The sequence below is a fragment of the Zeus faber genome, assembly GCF_960531495.2.
Source record: "Zeus faber genome assembly, chromosome: 5".
In the NCBI taxonomy this organism is placed as follows: Eukaryota; Metazoa; Chordata; class Actinopteri; order Zeiformes; family Zeidae; genus Zeus; species Zeus faber.
Genome location: NC_137192.1, coordinates 33,361,236 through 33,379,005, shown reverse-complemented (window position 1 = coordinate 33,379,005; position 17,770 = coordinate 33,361,236). Strand labels below are relative to the sequence as shown.

The 17,770-nt window shown below is 45.1% G+C and overlaps 1 protein-coding gene across 2 annotated transcripts; it reads left to right on the top strand.

Annotated features, from left to right (window-relative positions):
- The first annotated feature begins 65 nt into the window (after positions 1-65).
- On the top strand, positions 66-8,260 carry LOC307230930 (RNA-binding protein 5-like). 2 transcript variants are annotated; one of them, XM_080001425.1, is made up of 25 exons: positions 66-206; positions 549-604; positions 717-879; positions 971-1,111; positions 1,242-1,311; positions 1,701-1,774; positions 2,569-2,652; positions 2,736-2,796; positions 3,071-3,139; positions 3,238-3,398; positions 3,491-3,588; positions 4,054-4,141; positions 4,258-4,323; positions 4,410-4,482; positions 4,590-4,696; positions 4,809-4,923; positions 5,174-5,265; positions 5,361-5,597; positions 5,728-5,877; positions 6,105-6,185; positions 6,333-6,512; positions 6,656-6,730; positions 6,828-6,931; positions 7,051-7,180; positions 7,403-8,260. In XM_080001425.1, the coding sequence occupies exons 2-25, from the start codon at positions 588-590 to the stop codon at positions 7,526-7,528; spliced, it is 2,562 nt and encodes an 853-aa protein (XP_079857551.1). In that variant the 5' UTR covers positions 66-206; positions 549-587; the 3' UTR covers positions 7,529-8,260. The 2 variants fall into 2 exon arrangements, with proteins under 2 accessions (XP_079857551.1, XP_079857552.1); XM_080001426.1 differs by lacking the exons at positions 66-206; positions 549-604; positions 717-879; positions 971-1,111; positions 1,701-1,774.
- Positions 8,261-17,770: the final 9,510 nt, after the last annotated feature.

Below are 17,770 nucleotides of genomic sequence, written 5' to 3'. Positions count from 1 at the left end.
TTTTTTATTAACGACAAAAAAAAAAAAAAAACCCGCCCCGGCTGCCGCAAGGAATGCTGGGAATGCTATAGGCGGTGGAGGGGGGGGCGTTGCTAACGCCAGTGCTACATTTGCCCAAATCTCGGAGAATTCGAAAACACAAACATCTCGTATCATTTTTGTATTCGAGCCTCATCGAGCTACTCGGCCACGGCGCCTTTAAAGAGGTGAGTTATAAACGCGGACCAACGCGGTGTTGAGGTTGTTCAGCGTGAGGCTGCCCGGCTAAAGCTGCTAGCCACGCCATGCTAGCTGTTTGGTTGTGGAGGGTCAACACAGCGTTGGTGCCTTTTAGGGGTGAGACGCGTTTACTGTCGTTCGTCCGAAGATGAGTTATACCTTGGTTCTACCAGCGGAAAGACACTTCACTGTGTCATTTGGCACATTTCACACACAAGGGCAATTCAGAGTGCTTTGCATAAGGCACAAAAGACTTGACATGAAAGGAAAGAACAATAAAAGCGTAGAGTTAGAAAGCGTCTACAATGAAAAATGTGATTTTCTTACAGATTTGCTGAACCTCGCTTGTGCAGTCTACGCTGGGAGCCATGGGAGCCGATAAAAGGTGCGAGCCACCGTCTTAAACTTGTCTGTGTCGTGTCACAGTTCCTTTGTTATGAGCCGCCCTTTTACCATCGAATCCCCCCCCCCCCCCCCCCCCCCCCCCCCCCAACCAGGCTCAGCCGCGGTGAACGCAGCGGACGCTACGGCTCGGACGGAGGGAGAGACGAGTCCGAGCGGCGTGAGCGACGAAGCAGGGACTCGGAAAGGGACTACGACCGCCGCTGGGTCGACGAGCGCGAGCGCTTCGACGAATGCCGAGACCGAGAAAGTCCCGAGGTCAGCGCGCGGACCCGAGCGCGTGCGCGTCACGCCCCTTCAAGACGGTCGGAACCATCTCAGTGTTGTTTTTAACGTTTTGTTTGTGCAGAGGGGGCGAAAGCGACACAACAGCGACGAGGACAACGAATTTGACGGGGATTACCTGGACCAGGACTATAAGATGGAGTCGGAAGAGGAGAGCAAGACCATCATGCTCAGGGGCCTCTCCCTCCACGTCACAGAAGAAGATGTAGGTCCCTCGCTTCATTCGTGGGGGTGGGGGGGCAAAAAGATGAACGATGAAGACTCGGTCTGTACACGGTGTTGAAAAGGTACCGAGCCCTACGGGGCTAATTGAAGGCTTGTGCCCTGTCGCGCAGATCCGAGCAGCGCTCGAGCACCTGCCGGGGCCGCAGCCGGTGGACATCCGCTTGATGAAGAAAAGGACAGGTTAGTGTTGCCCTTCAGAGGAGACTTCCTGCCTTCCTGCCCACACATGCACTGAGCCATCCTAAGCCACCCTGCCTCTCTTAATTGCTGTCATTGCAGAACACCCCATAAACTGTCACAGGAGCCTTTGGGTCCTCTAGATATTTGTCTGTGTTTTTATAGAGGAGGTTTGGTGACGCGGCCAGGTAAGGCAGTAGATCTATGTATTGTACCTGCAGCATTTGTTGTGAAGACATGCCGTGCTAAAGGCTACCGCCACCAGTCCCTTTCCCCTGTAAGCAACCTCCCCTGTTTAAGTTTGCAGTGTACAGCCAACTGTGACAGTTGAACTTTGTGGCAAAGCATTCTAACTAACCCGCCTCCCGTCTATATTTGAATGCTGTCTCTAGGTATAAGCCGTGGTTTCGCCTTCGTGGAGTTTTATCACTTGCAAGATGCTACCCGATGGATGGAGACCAATCAGGTTGCCTCAACAATCACCAAGTCTAGCTTTTGTCTTGGAGATTAGAGCCCCAAATTGCAGATACTATGGGTCACTGATCATAGATGTTTTAACCTTATTGGGGATGATGTAGACAACTGACAGCTGTTGCTATTTTAGTCAAAGGCCTTTTCTTATTCCAGTAATGTAAAACTGTGTTTTTAGGATATCTTTGACATTATGAACTTGCCCAAGTTTAAAGTAGCCTCTGCAGACCAGACCGAAGTCATTCCACTGTTTAGTTCTGTTCAGTTCAAGTGAGTACCGCATTAAGCAAATTTCGTCTTGGGTTACACAGAGTAATTTTATAAGCTTAGGACGAATCCTTTGAGGAGGGGACATGAAATGCAAAGTGTTTTGCATGTGGCTCTGAGTGTATAGACCTCCTTCTATTCCCAAGTAGTCTTCTCATGCCTAAGGGTTCCATAGCACACTCTGCTCCAGCTCAGTCTCTCGACTCCGTACTCTCCTCCGTTTAAAATCCGAAGACTGGAATGAGACAGGGGCGAGCTGGCAGCACTCCGGTCCGAAACACATCATATAGTCAGAGGGAGGCTTCTCGGCACTCGATCCCCTCATGCACAGATCTCTCTCTCTCTCTTTAACCCGGATCTGCTATTCCCTGAGGGACTCGACCTAAGTGAGCGTAAGCCTAGCCAATCCTCCCTGTTCCGGCTGCGCTCACCCGTGGGGTGGGGTAGTGGCAAGACCTCACCCGCCCCCCGTGGCCTTGCATCCCCGACGCCGAAATAACTGGTGGCTTTTTGGCTTTGCAGAAGAAGCTGGTGATCCACGGAAAGGACGTTGCCATGCACTACAGCAACAGAAGACAGAAGTTCGAAAACTGGCTTTGCAATGCTGTGAGTCAATCTGTGATGACACTTAGACCAATCACATGGCTCATTTGAACTATGAACTAAACAAACTGACTGGTCTATTACAGTGTGGTCTGTATAATTTCCGGAAGAGACTGAAGTGTTTCCGGTGTGGCGCAGTCAAAGTTGGTGAGTTGTGACTCCGAGCGTATAAAAATGCACCGCATTTTGAGTTTTGTGTGGGGTGCGTGTGTGCAGGCCACGGGAGCGAAGTATTCATCGGTTACTTCACAAACACTTTGCGAACATCACCCTGTTTGCAGTTGGTCCAAATATCACTCTATGGCCGGTTTATGGTTTTCCCATTCATTTACTTTTGTATTATCCCCCTTTATCCCGTTCCCTTTTAATTGTCTTGTTTAATGTGCTTCAAAATAATCAAATCGAATGTTTCCTCATCCAGAGGGGGAGAGTCCAGCAGCGAGCAATGTGAATGTTGACGCTCAACAATCTGGGGATTACAATGGAGACAGTGAGTGCAGTTTCTCACACGTTTGCACCCAAGCATTGAGGTGTTCTCGTTGTGCAGCACAGAGATTAAATGTTCTGCCATTTGTGGACCATTTACAGCCATCATTCTGAGAAATATTGCCCCACTCTCAACCATTGACGCCATTTTGAATATGCTGGCGCCATATGCCAACCTGTCAACGGGAAACATCCGCCTCATCAAAGACAAGCAAACGGGACAGAACAGAGGCTTTGCCTTCGTGCAGCTGTCGTCTCCACTGGTACAAAGTGATAATTATTATACAATCACAACACAGCACTTTATGCGAAAGGACAGGTGTGTAACTAAACCTGTGTTTTTTTCTTTTGGTAGGAGGCTTCTCAGCTCCTCGCCATCCTTCAGAGCCTTCAGCCTCCGCTCAAACTCGATGGAAAGACGATCGGTGTGGATTATGCCAAGAGCGCTAGGAAGTGAGTCCCTATCGTGCTATACCCTCGCTTCCACAGCTCGGCTCTGCTCAGGTGAACTGGAAGTGGTTCTCGGATCAGTAAGATAAGTGACTGCAGTTGGAGTTCTATAAGTATTATATTTACTTTGGCGTTGAGACATTATTTTCGGTGTTGACCGGGAAAACCGGCCCGGTGTTTTATGCATTGCCTAGTCTTGGGGCTTCCAACTTGGGACCTCATGCCTCCGAAACACCTCATAGCATTAGCACTTTTCTGAATGTGAGAGTCAGCTGGAAATGTCTTTTCATTGGGTGCACACGGCGAGCTTTATACATTTTATGAAGGATTTTATTTTTGTTCCATTGGACCACTTAATGACTTCATAAGAAAGCTGCAATTTCACAGAAGGAACAATCTACTCGCAGTAGATTTCGAAATGGACTCCATTTTTAAATATCTCAAACAAATCCCTCTGCTCCCCTGAAGGGACTCGGCGCAGCCTGATGGAAGCCGAGCCAGCGCTCTCTCTGTCGCCAGCACGGCCATCGCTGCGGCTCAGTGGTCGTCCAGCCAGGTACCAACGGTTCCTATCCATTTGGAGAGGAGTGAAAAGGTCACATAGCTTATCCATGGGAATCTGGATATCAGGATATTATGATTTAAAAGTATTTTCTGGTTCCATTATTTCAGCCCAAACAGGGTTTAGGTGCTACTCCTGACTACAGCGTACACGAGGGCAGCGCTCAGTTTGCACAGGTTGGTTGGCAGTTTTTCTTGTTTTGGTTTCCTTTGCTGTAAGCTTTTCCAAGGGAATGCTTTCATAACTTCATTTCACTTTCCAGGGACAGAGTTATCCGTTATGGCCGCAGCCGCCTGAAAGATTGGCAGCTGTCGCCGGAGACGGATTATTAGGAGGTAGTGAGAACTCAACATTACTCTGGGGGTATTTGGGGCCTCTTCATATATTTGTGAAGGGTTTAAAGTGAAACAAAGCGGCTAATGTCCCATTTAACTATTGGCAGCTGCCCCAGGAGTAAAGACACTGATCTCTGCAGCAGCGGCGGGCTTTGTGATGAACCAGACAGCTCAGGTTTACCAGCCTGTCATCATCAGCCAGCCTGCAGTACAGGTAGAGAGCACTTTCATCAAGGGGAAGATGGATTGTCATAACATGTGATACGGGCCCTTTTCCACATTCGACTTTGGTGATAAAGTGTTGTTTTCTCTTTCCCTCTTTCTAGTCCCATCCACTAGTGGGCCAGCTGGATGTGGTCCAGCCGCCGGTTGCTGGCGTTTCCTCCTCACTGGCGAGTGCAGCAGCTTCAACAGTGGCAGCCTCCCCATCCACCACGCCTGGTAAGAGGCGTGGTGGATGTGGAAGTCTTAATTTGCAGCCACATCCAGCACTAACCTAGAAGTCTAGCCTTTTTTATGTTTTCCTTAGATTCTAAGGTTTAAATAGCCTCAGCCGATTGAGAGTGTTGAGTATTAATGACACGTATCAAATGTTTTATTTATTTATATTTTAATAGCTATTGGTTTCTTATAAATGAGTATGTATAATACATTTGGTTTATGTTATACGTGCTGCGTTTTTTATTCATAGTTGTCCCTGACACCTCCACTTACCAATTTGATGAGGCGTCGGGTTACTACTACGATCCACAGTCGGGCCTGTTTTATGATGCCACCAGCCAAGTATGTCACAACACATGTAAAATATTCTCCGTCATATGTCATTTCACCTCCCGCCACTTCTTTGTGCCTCATTTTCTGCTGCTTGTCCTCCATAGTACTACTACAACCCCCAGACTCAGCAGTACCTTTACTGGGACGGCGACAAGCAGACGTACATCCCTGCACCAGTAGCGTCAGACGGCAGCACAGAGCGGGCTTCCACGGCCAGCTCAGCAGCTAGTGCAGCTAGTGCAGCTAGTGCAGCTAGTGCAGCGGTCCCACCGCTCACCAGTGTCCTCAGCAAGGAGCCCAAGGAGAAGAAGGAGAAGCCAAAGAGCAAGTCTGCTCAGCAGGTGCCTTTTGCCTGAATTCCCCTCCGTGATTAATTAAGTATTATCCTCGGTAAATTGGCACAATCTGCAGGTAAAACAAGCTACTCTGAAGCACCTCTGACATTTATTCCTAATTTCTCAAACTCCCAAGATTGCCAAGGATATGGAGCGCTGGGCGAAGACCTTGAACAAGCAGAAGGAAACCTTCAAGAGCAGCTTCCAGGCCATGGGACAGTTCAGGGACGAGGAGAGGAGAGAGTCTGCCGCCGCCGATGCTGGTTTCACACTGTTTGAGAAAAAGGTGCCGCGCTTACCAGTCGGTCATACCTTGCAACGCTCATACGCAGTAGGCCCGGGCCATATATCCAAATAATATCGATATTGTGATATGAGGCCAGGTGTCGTCTGGCATTTTGGTCGTATTATGACAATACAGTTAACTGTTGGAGCCGGGTGGACTTCCTGTATCCACGTGTCTGTCGGACATACATCATACGACTGAACAGCAACACCTGTGTTTCTTTTCAGCAAAGTGGAAACTTTGAAATCCTGCCCTTCATGAACGAGCAGGTGAAGGTCATGGAGCAGGAGACGGTGACTGTGACCAAGGTGGGGGTTTGCTTCGTAACACTTGATGCACAAGTGGACTGTGGAATTTGCACAAGAAATATGTTTACCCCCCCCCCCCCCCAAAGGAAAAAAAAACAAAAAACTAAACTCACCATGAACTGTTCATTTGTTGGCTCCGTGGCACAGAGCGGCCTCGTGGCTGCGTACAGCGGGGACAGCGACACGGAGGAGGCAGGGCCCGAGCGGGCGGAGGAGGACGCAGGAACCCACACGGACTGGAAGAAGATGGCGTGCCTGCTGTGTCGCAGGCAGTTCCCCAACAAAGAGGCTCTGCTGCGTCACCAGCAGCTCTCCGACCTCCACAAGGTAGGACTCCACGCGGCAGGGCGGGGGCTGGGGCTATTTTAGGATCAGTGCGGTGGGGGGGGGGTTGTGATGCTCTCACCGTATACGCGTCCCCATTTGCTGAGGTATTATTATTATTTTTTATTTTTTTTGGATTACGTTAGCAAAACCTTGAAATCCAGAGAAGATCGAAGCTCTCCGAGGCGGAGCTGGAGGAGCTGGAGAGGAAAGAGACCGAGGTACTTTGAGCGATTGCTCCCTTTTTGGGGGCGGCTCTTAAAATAATATTTTATGATGGGCACATTCGTATGTCATGTCATGTGCTTGTGCTCGCAGTTGAAATACAGAGACAGGGCTGCAGAGAGGAGAGAGAAGTACGGTGTTCCTGAACCCCCCGCCCCCAAGAAGAAGAAATTCTATCAGCCTCCAACACCCACGGTGTAAGACACACCCGACGCCCCCACCCTCCTTCCTTTATCATTGATCGTGATTGATATTTTTTTTTTTGTCAATTGTGCCGCCACGTCTCCCTTCATCTCTTCCTACCTGTTTTCCGCAGCAACTATGAGCAGCCCACGAAGGACGGGCTGACGAGTGACAACATTGGGAACAAGATGCTGCAGGCGATGGGCTGGCAGGAGGGCCGGGGCCTGGGCCGGCACCAGCAGGGCATCACGGCTCCCATCTCGGTGAGTAGCGCCGACGACTTCTGAGCAGTTCGTCCAAAATGCTCCCCCCCCCGGGGCTGTTCGTGACAGATGGGAGTCTGCGCGTGGACGTGCGTGCTCTCCCCTTTTTATTTTTTATTTATTTTTCCATTTTTATTTTGTGAGAGCCCAATTAGCGGCGTCACCTGGAGGGGGGCCGTGTCCACCTCGTCTGCTCTCATCACTCCTCCGTCTCCCCCGCAGGCCTCGCTGAGGACCAAGGGCACGGGCCTGGGCATTAAAGGAAGCTCCTACGAGCTCTCTGCGTCCGACACCTACAAGGACGCTGTGAGGAAAGCCATGTTTGCGCGTTTCACTGAAATAGAATGAGTTGGTCCGAGTTGGTAAAAGTAATTTGTGAAAATATGCTGAACCTGGGAATTTTTTGGTTGCACGGAGAGCTGATCCCCACGGTACTGAACGCAACGGGAGGACGACCATGTCATTCTTTTCTAAAGATTACAATTGCAAATTATTATTATTTTTTTTTTCTGTACAATTCTCATAAAGCAATTCCTATTTTCTCTATGTGAAATAATGTTTTAAATGAGACATTTTCTTTTGAAAGTGGAAGCCATCAGTCGTGTTGTACAGTTTGTACGATTATTTGTATTTGTACATAATGCGCTTGCTTATCCACTGCTTATGCACGTGTTAGATGAACACAACAGTCAGAAATGCCCTTTGTGCTTTTCCCAGCGCCGGTTTGTTCTCTATGGAATAAAGACAACAAATCATAAGGAGCCGGCGTCTATAACTGCACGCAGACGAGGAGAGTGAAATGTTTAGTCCAACTGTAAAATATGCCACACCGATGATTCAGAGTGTCAGAATGTGGCAATACGATATGAAACACTTCTTTTTGTGAGAAATGTCGATATGAACGGAAGCAGAGAGCTGTAGAGCATTTGGTTACCTTTTCCTTGAGATGAATTTAAAACGTAATTTCAGTGAAAGTTAACAATTTCGTCAAATCACCACACACACGAAAAATGACATTTTCATACAGTACAGCAACCATCCACTTGACTGAGGCTGACTGTAAGTCAAGCACCAACACAAACAGGGAAACCTTATTGGGTCAGGGATGGGTGAGGGCTTTTTTCTTTATTTTTTTGTTTTAAAATGTCTCAATCCAAATAACAAAGCCAGTGGCCCTGATTTGAGATAAAGCTGAAATGTCATGCACCCGTCATGCACCCTCGAATTGACGCAGTCATGAAGGGTCATTTGTAAATGTTTACCTTTTTCAGGGTAATGCTCTGGCGTACTGTAATAGGATCTGGGTGTCATCGGTAGATGCATGTTGCTGCTATAGAGAGTTCAAGGTCAGTCCTAGAGCAGTGCCCAGTTCTTCCACGCTCCCTTCAGATGAAACTGAGCTGATAAATAAACACTTCTGAGTTTCGTGACTTGCGCCAGGTTTTATTTTTGTGGAAATTAATCACATATTTGTCACCAGGGGGCAGCATCGGTAGTAACCTTTACTTATTCATTTGTTATATGATTCATTGGCAAACCTTTATGAAGCAGTTTTGTCCAAAGAGCATACATTTTAATTGTCCAAAACATCGATCACATATATGTATGTGTCTTGCAGAATATTTCCAAATAGGATTTTACACATATACATATATTGTATACACACACACCACAGAGCGCCAAGGCGGCATTCAGTAAACACAGCTTTTCGATGATCACTCTATTATTGTGCAGTAGAAAATTTCTATGTGCCCGCTTTCTTTTTCTGAAACCTGCAAAAGCCCTTTCAGCTTTCAGCTCGGCACTGGGTGGGTTGAGCAGAACCTAGTCATTTGACCAAGCTGTTTTGGAAAACATTTTCGGAACACCCCTGCCGCCGCTGCATCGTAGCCTTTCTTTTTGACCATTGTGATTAAAAAGGGATTTCCTGTTCATCCACCCCTCACGCTAAATTCCTAATAACCTCCTAATTGAAGCTGTTTGGGGTGATGTGGTGCATGGCGGCGTGAGGAGCTGCATCAACATACAGTCAATAGAACATGGCCTTTGGCGTTTCCTATTTTAAAGGTCTCCGCTAAATCTATCAATACCCACAAGGAAGCAAGAAGAGATACCCCGATGCAGTTCTTTTTCTTTTCATGCCAAACCAAATTGTTATCAGGCTTTCCCAGCACCTTTCCTAAAAAGCCCCGGCTGGAGTTTTCTGGATCAGTTGCGCTGAAGGGAACACAGACGCATTTCAAAGGCTAATGTCGTGTGTGATCTGCCGACCCTGCTCACCCTTTCACACAGTCACTCCCCTGGGTCCGTCTGGGCTCCAGAAAGGTTTGCTCCAACGTGACCGCAAGTAAAACGCTGTTATTTTAGCGATATATATGCATAAACGCAACCTAAAACACGAGGGTATTGTGGGATGCAAAAACAAGCCTTGAGAAGCTCTGCAGACTTGGTTCCCATTTAAACTCTGGACACGACACAACATACGGTTTGAATTGTGAACTCTTAAAGACGCGGCGTTTTAGGTAACCCTCGTTCTTTTAATCAGGGAAGCTGGGATGCGGCCACGGCGGATCATACCGACGCCGTAGTGGTCCGAAGTACATGCAATCTGTTGTTTGTCCCCATGTGAAATATTTTCCTGGGGGTTTGGGGGTGGGGGGGGGGGGGGATGCATCAGAGATTATTCTCAGAAGAAATTACCAACAAGAAGAGCCCACACTGGTGATACGCTGATCTCAGGCAGGCCGGTCCTTTAATACTCGGGACAGCTGTCCAAACAGAGCTCCACTCAGTCAATAACTGGAGGAGGAGATTTCAGTCGACACATTCATTTAGAAAACATGAGATGCGTTTGTGAGATGTAGGATTCCTGGGGCGTGTCTTCTTCATTCTTTGTTCATCCCTTGTTCATCCCTCAAAAGCACTTTAGATATCACCAAATGTCCCCGAGACAGCTCGCTGCATAACATCTGTGCCGGAGCTCCAGGTACAAGTTGCTTTCCATCTTGTATTATTTGGTTATTTGGATTGTATGCTGCATCCTTTCAGACTTTGACACTAGTATTTCATTAAGGTTTTTTTTTTTTCAAGTATTTCTTTGGGCATTACAGCTATTATACCTTTTAATGGCATCTGGCCTGTGCACATAATGCAATCGAATATAAAATATATATAAATATACAGTATATGTGTTTTTTTTGGCTGGATGAATTTAACGTGATAGATATAGACCTTTATTATTTCATCCAAATTGTGTTATGACTACTACTCTGCATTCTAAATTTAAATGAACATAGATGGTATAACAGGACTAAGACACTACAAATATATTTCATGTATAGACATATATTTTTGCTTCATTGGTTAGGGACAGCTGTACACAGGAGGCTGGTTGTGAAATGCCCTTGATGTGCTTCGGCCTTGACCCCTGCTTTCTGTAGTAACCCTCCCTCCCTCCCGGGCCCCGGGCCCCGGGCCCCACTCCTCGCTCTGCTGTCTCCTGGAGAGGCTTCTCTGAATTCCTCCCACAGAGGGACAATGCTCCGGGGTTCTGTCCTTCCTGGGGAGCGCTTTGTGCACCGCGGCGTACGTTTCTCTGATGGCGAAGGGGCGGATCGGGGCAGGTGGTCGTCGTATCCGTGTTTGTGCGCGTGAACGGGGGTATTTTGTGAAGTTAATCTGTAAAAACCTTCCCCCGATGATTGAAGTGCGCAGAAAACAACAAACAGCCCTTGGTGGTGTGACAGATGTCCCCTCTTGAAACAGCTTCAGCAACTCACTGATTACTCCAGCGAGCTGATGCCGCCTTACGCAACACGTCCATGTGCTTGAGCTATACATTGTGTTAGTTACTATTGGTGTATTACAGGATTCTGCTTGTAAGGTGCTTAAAGGAAACATAGCATTTCCCACTCATATACTTTCCTTCGCTTCATAGGATTAGTTAAATTACACAATTTCCAATGTTTTATCTTAAAGTGGTAATACGTGACATTATTTCATTAAAAAAAAAAAAAAAATTCCATATTTGCAACTATTTCAGCCGGCACTTTTTAAGACACAGCCATTCAATGTATTTGCAGGACAGATATGCTCCTGTCAATGCTGTTCCCATGCTTGGTGGGGCGTCCGCCCTTCCCTGCAAGCATACAACAACCAGTTTGCATAAACCCCGAATTTGTGTTTTGCATTTGACAAATGGATTCATTGAACAATTAGGAATTGGCATTCAATTAGGAGCAGTGGCCAGCAGTAGTCCAAGGACAAATTCCAGTCCTTGAGCCGGTGCCTTGCTCAAGGGCAGTGGTGTGGCAGGAACCCAACATGAGCGTTAACTGTAGCAGCAGTGCTTATCTAAACCTTTTATTTATTTATTATTATGATTTATAATTTTTTTCTTGTTTTGTAAGAATCCCATAATCACTTTGTTTGATAATTGATTGTGTTTATGGTGGGATAAAATTATATTTACAATGACAAGAGTAATCTTTGTGTCTTTAAAAAAATTCTCTACAAAAATGTATGTACTTCACTTATAGACCACAGTATTTGAGGCTTTACCTGGTTATACTTTATTATTAAAACAAACGTTAGATGAGACCCATCTAGATGGAATAATACAAAGAATACCATATGTGACAAGTGTAAACAATGTAGATTATTTTAAGGGCAGAATTAAATAGAATGATATATCGTGTTAAATGATTGGGATTACAATGACAAAAACATATTGAGTTATTTTAATTCTTTTCACAAAGTGACTTTTTCTTTTCAACACATTCAATGACTCATCGCTGCAGCCACCACAAGATGTCTGGCATCGCTGCAAAGGTGTAATGAGTCACCATGAAACATATCCAGATCACACAGCGCGGAGGATTCCTTAACGAATTGCATTCACTCCCACATACACCGATCAGCCACAACATTAAAGCCACTGACAGGTGACGTGAATAACATTGCTCATCTGGTTCCAACGGCACCTGTCAAGGGGTGGGATGTATTAGGCAACAACTGAACAGTCAGTTCTTGAAGTTGATGTTTTAGAAGAAGCGTAAGGATCTGAGCCACTTTGACAAGGACCACATTGTGATGCTAGACGACTGGGTCAGAACATCTCCAAAGCAGCAGGTCTTGTGGGGTGTTCAGTATGCAGTGGTTAGTACCCACCAAAAGTGGTCCAAGGAAGGACAACCCGTGAACCGGCGACAGGGTCATGGGCGCCCAAGGCTCATTGATGAGTGTGGGGAGTGAAGTCTAGCCCGTCTGGTTCGATCCCTCAGAAGAGCTACTGAAGGTGAAAAAGTTAATGCTGCTATGATAGAAAGGTGTCAGAACACACAGTGCATCACAGCTTGATGTGTATGGGGCTGTGTAGCCACAGAGCGGTCAGAGTGTCCATGCTGACCCCTGTCCACCTCTGAAAGCTCCTACAATGGACACGTGAGCGTCAGAACTGGACCGTGGAGCAATGGAAGAGGGTGGCCTGGTCTGATGAATCATGTTTTCTTCTGCATCATGTGGATGGGGGGGGTTAGGTGCCGATGCGATGGAGCATCTGTGGGATGTGCTGGAACAACAAGTCCGATCCATGTGGGCCCCACCTCGCACCTTCCAGGACTTAAAGGATCTGCTGCTAACGTCTTTACATTTACATTACATTTAGTCATTTGGCAGACGCTTTTATCCAAAGCGACTTACAAGGGAGAATAACATTCAGCTACATTGCGACTTGGTACCATGTATCACAGGACACCTTCAGAGGTCTAGTGGAGTCCATGCCTCCACGGGTCACAGCTGTTTTGGGGGCACGAGGGGAAGCGACAAATATTATGCAGGTGGTTTTAATGTTGTGGCTGATCAGTGTAAAGTGTCTTAGTCAAAAAACAGTTGGTAACCAATTGCATAACCACATATTTTCCACAGCATGGCCACTTGTCGATTATTCATGTCACATGTGCGAGCCATATTGCCTGTGATAATGACGTAGTGAATGGCATCTTTTCCTCCAGCAAATAAACTCATTGGGAGGCTGACCTCAATTGAATTTGATCACAGCATCTTCCAGCAGGCCTCAGCAAAACAAACTGAATGGGTTTAGTGATCTGTGATGATGAGATCTCTTCTCCCTCTTCCCCTCATTATTTGCATGGCCTCGGCTGTCGGCTTTCACCAATGGAGCCATTGCCACATGTACAACGGCCCGTGCACCTTCCCTTCATTTGATTTCTTATTCTGAAATGGAAAATCGGAAAACGAAAAATACGACCATTTTTTAAAATTCTGATAGCTTTCAACAGGGTATAAAATATTTTTAATATTCTTGCTTATCAACAATTATTGTCAGTGATTTCTTACCTTCTTGTTGTCAAGAAGCAAGTCGTAATGTATATTAAGGGCGGTATGTTTTGTTTGGTCATTACTGGCAACAACGTCGCCCGACCAGCGATGGACGCTTGGTCTTGGTAACTGGTCCCCGGCCGCGTCGCTGGACACCAGGATGGGTCAAAAGCAGAGGAGCCATTTCACCGGCCACCGTTTGATGCGTGTGTGTGTGTGTGTGCGCGTTTGTGTGTGCGTGTGTGTTGGTCGCCGTCACCGCATGGGCACATGTATTGTGGTGTGATAAATAAAGAACCTTCTTCTCCCCCTCCTCCTCCTCCTCCTCCCGGCTCCTCTTTATCAGGAGATCTTACATTCCTGCCCACAAATGACACAACTGTTGTTGTCCTTATCTCTGTTTTTCTAGCTCTCTTCTCTCTTTTCGACCATTTGTGTAAACACTCAGTGTGTGTTTTTCTTTTTACGATAGCGTCTGGTGTCCTTCTTTGTTAAAACAGGCCGCAGGTGTTGCTGAAGGCAACAGCGGATCACATGGTCGGTCGCAGGAAAGGCACAACCTTTTCTCTGCGTAGAAATCTGGCTTCCCCAAATGTTGGACTAGAGCGAGCGGCGTCGCTGTTTTGAACTGCATCCGTATCTTTATCTTTATTTCCGCAGAATAAATACCCTTTCGTCCTCTGGGTTTTCTCCCTGTGGCGGAGCGGGTTCACCTCGCCTGCCACGCGCTGAGAATTCCCCGACAGGCGGCAGCGAAAAATATGGGGGTCGCTGATGAGGAGGAAACCGGCACAAAGCGTCTTTTTTGGGGGGCGTCTGTACCATTTCACCCCTCACAACTCACCCCTGATCCTCCTGGCCTCCCCCCAGCCTCACCCTGACCGCCCCTCCCGACAACCTCAACCGCTCCGATGACCTGCTCAGCCTCATTCTGCGCCGGCTGTCCTCACGGCGCTCGGCCGAAATGTAAAAAATGTTCGGTGTTTTGTCATGTGATGTGTTTTGTACAGTAATGATGGCCACTTCATGCTCGGATGAAGCGTTCAGTAGATTCAGTATGTCATTCAGAAAGAGGATGTGACGGGACATCGACCTGTAACAGCAGTGTTCACACAGCCCCCCCCCCCCACACACACACACACACACACACAAACACACGGCTGCTCACCTACTAATGCTATACGGTGGCACTAGTAATGATTTGGTAGCTGTTGAACAGTCAACTTGGCGAAGAAGGATAGGATGAAAAGGATGGGATGGGATACGATAGGACAGGATAGGAAGGATAGGATAGGAAAGATAGGAAGGATAGGATATGTAGGATAGGAAGGATAGGATAGGAAGGATAGGATAGGAAGGATAGGATATGTAGGATAGGAAGGATAGGATAGGATATGAAGGATAGGATAGGATATGTAGGATAGGAAGGATAGGATAGGAAGGATAGGATAGGATATGAAGGATAGGATAGGATATGTAGGATAGGAAGGATAGGATAGGATATGAAGGATAGGAAGGATAGGATATGAAGGTTAGGAAGGATAGGATAGGAAAGATAGGAAGGATAGGATATGAAGGATATGATAGGATATGTAGGATAGGAAGGATAGGATAGGATATGAAGGATAGGAAGGATAGGATAGGAAGGATAGGATATGAAGGTTAGGAAGGATAGGATAGGAAAGATAGGAAGGATAGGATAGGAAGGATAGGATGGGAAGGATAGGAAGGATAGGATAGGATATGAAGGATAGGACAGGATATGTAGGCTAGGAAGGATAGGATAGGAAGGATAAGAAGGATAGGATAGGAAAGATAGGATAGGAAGGATAGGATAAGGTAGGATAGGAAGGATAGGATAGAAAGAATAGGATAGGATAGGAAGGATAGGATATAAAGGATAGGATAGGAAAGATAGGATAGGAATCGAAGGATAGGAAGGATAGGAAAGGATAGGAAGGATACGATAGAATAGGAAGGATAGGATAGGTTATGAAGGATAGAATAGAATAGGAAGGATAGGACAGGAAGGATAGGAATGACAAGAAGGATAGGATAGGAAGGATAGGAAAGATAGGATAGGAATCGAAGGATAGGAAGGATAGGATAGGATATGTAGGATAGGAAGGATAGGATAGGATATGAAGGATAGGAAAGATAGGATAGGATGGGGTAGGAAGATAGGATAGGATAGGAAGGATAAGAAGGATAGGATAGGAAGGATAAGAAGGATAGGATAGGAAGGATAGGAAGGATAGGAAAGATAGGATAGTAGTAGTAGTACTGGTCGTATTCTACTCATTAGTAGTAGTATTATTATCATCTTCATGTCCAGTTACATTAAGTACACACGGGAGTGGCCTCGGCGAGCGCGAGGTAGGCGAGAGAGGCACGGCGCCTCGAGCTTTGTGACGTCAAATCGCTCCCGCGCCAGTGACCCAGAAAGAAAGAAGCTGACGTCAAAAAAAAAAAATAATACAAAAAAAACAAAAAACCTTAAAACGTGACGCGCTGCACAGAACAATGACAAGACAACCGCGCGCGTCAGCGACCGAGCCGCCGAAAATAGCAGCCGAGACCTGCACAGCCCGCAGCCATGAAAACGAGTCGACTCTTTTGTTTGTTTTTTTTCCGATGCTCTTCTTGACGAGTCGCCAAACAAAAAGAGTGGTTTTGTTCTCCGACCCTTCGAGCTGGTTTCACTGAGAAGAACACGACACGCGGATCCCACGGAGCCGTTTGTGCCGATTCTCTAAAAAAAACAAACATCTTCCTTCCAAAATGTATTTATTCGGTTTCTTCTTCTTCTTCTTCTTATTATTATTATTATTAATATTATCTATTCCCCTGGAATGTGAAGTGTAAATCAGTCACATTAGACACGAATCATGCGTAATGCACCGGACTGGTTTCCTTTGTCTTTAATTTAGACCCCAGTAATGATTCTCGGTTCGATTCCGAGAAGCTTCACTCTTTAACGGGTGTTACTCCCGACGCCCGAGTCATTTAAATCATTCGTTCGCGACGGACGGATCGTTCTCGAGTCTCGTGTCAGTAATTGTCAAACGCGTCGATTTAGATGAAAACGACTGATTTATGTACAAACACACACACACACACACACACACACACGTGTGTGTGTGTGTGTATATATATAAATATATATATATATATTTATACATACAGGTATAATATATGTATAAATATATATATACACACTCATAAATGTGTGTAGAATATACGCATATATATTTATACACACACACACATACATGTGTGTATATACGTATATATATGTATACATACACGCACACACACATAAATGTGTGTAGAATATACATATATATATTTATACATACACGCACACACACATAAATGTGTGTATAATATATGTATATATATAAATATATATTTATACACACACATACACACACATAAAAATATATGTATATATATATTTATACATACACACACATAAATGTGTGTAGAATAAACATATATATATATATTTATACATATACATACACACACATAAATGTGTGTAGAATATACTTATATATATTTATACTTAAACACACACATAAATGTCCGTATATATGTATATATATATTTACACACACACACATCAATGTGTGTATAATATAGATATGAATATATATTTATACACACACACACACACATAAATGTGTGTATATATATGTATATATATATTTACACACACACACACACACATAAATGTGTGTATATATGTATATATATATTTACACACACACACACACACACACACACATAAATGTGTGTATATATGTATATATATATTTATACACACACACACATAAATGTGTGTATATATATGTATATATATATTTAAACCCACACACACACATAAAGGTGTGTATATATATGTATATATATATTTATACACAAACACATAAATGTGTGTATATATATATGTATATATATATTTATACACACACACATAAATGTGTGTATATATATGTATATTTATATTTACACACACACATAAAGGTGTATATATGTATATATATATTTATACACATACACACATAAATGTGTGTATATAGGTATATATATATTTATACACACACACACACACACACATAAATGTGTGTATATATATGTATATATATTTATACACATACACACATTATATGTATATATATATTTACACACATAAATGTGTGTATATATGTATATATATATTTACACACACACACACACATAAATGTG

Coding starts and splice junctions, on each gene's coding strand:
- LOC307230930 (XM_080001425.1), top strand. Junction 1,112..1,241: donor TCCACGTCACAGAAGAAGAT/GTAGGTCCCTCG, acceptor CCTGTCGCGCAG/ATCCGAGCAGCGCTCGAGCA. Junction 5,266..5,360: donor TTTATGATGCCACCAGCCAA/GTATGTCACAAC, acceptor TGTCCTCCATAG/TACTACTACAACCCCCAGAC.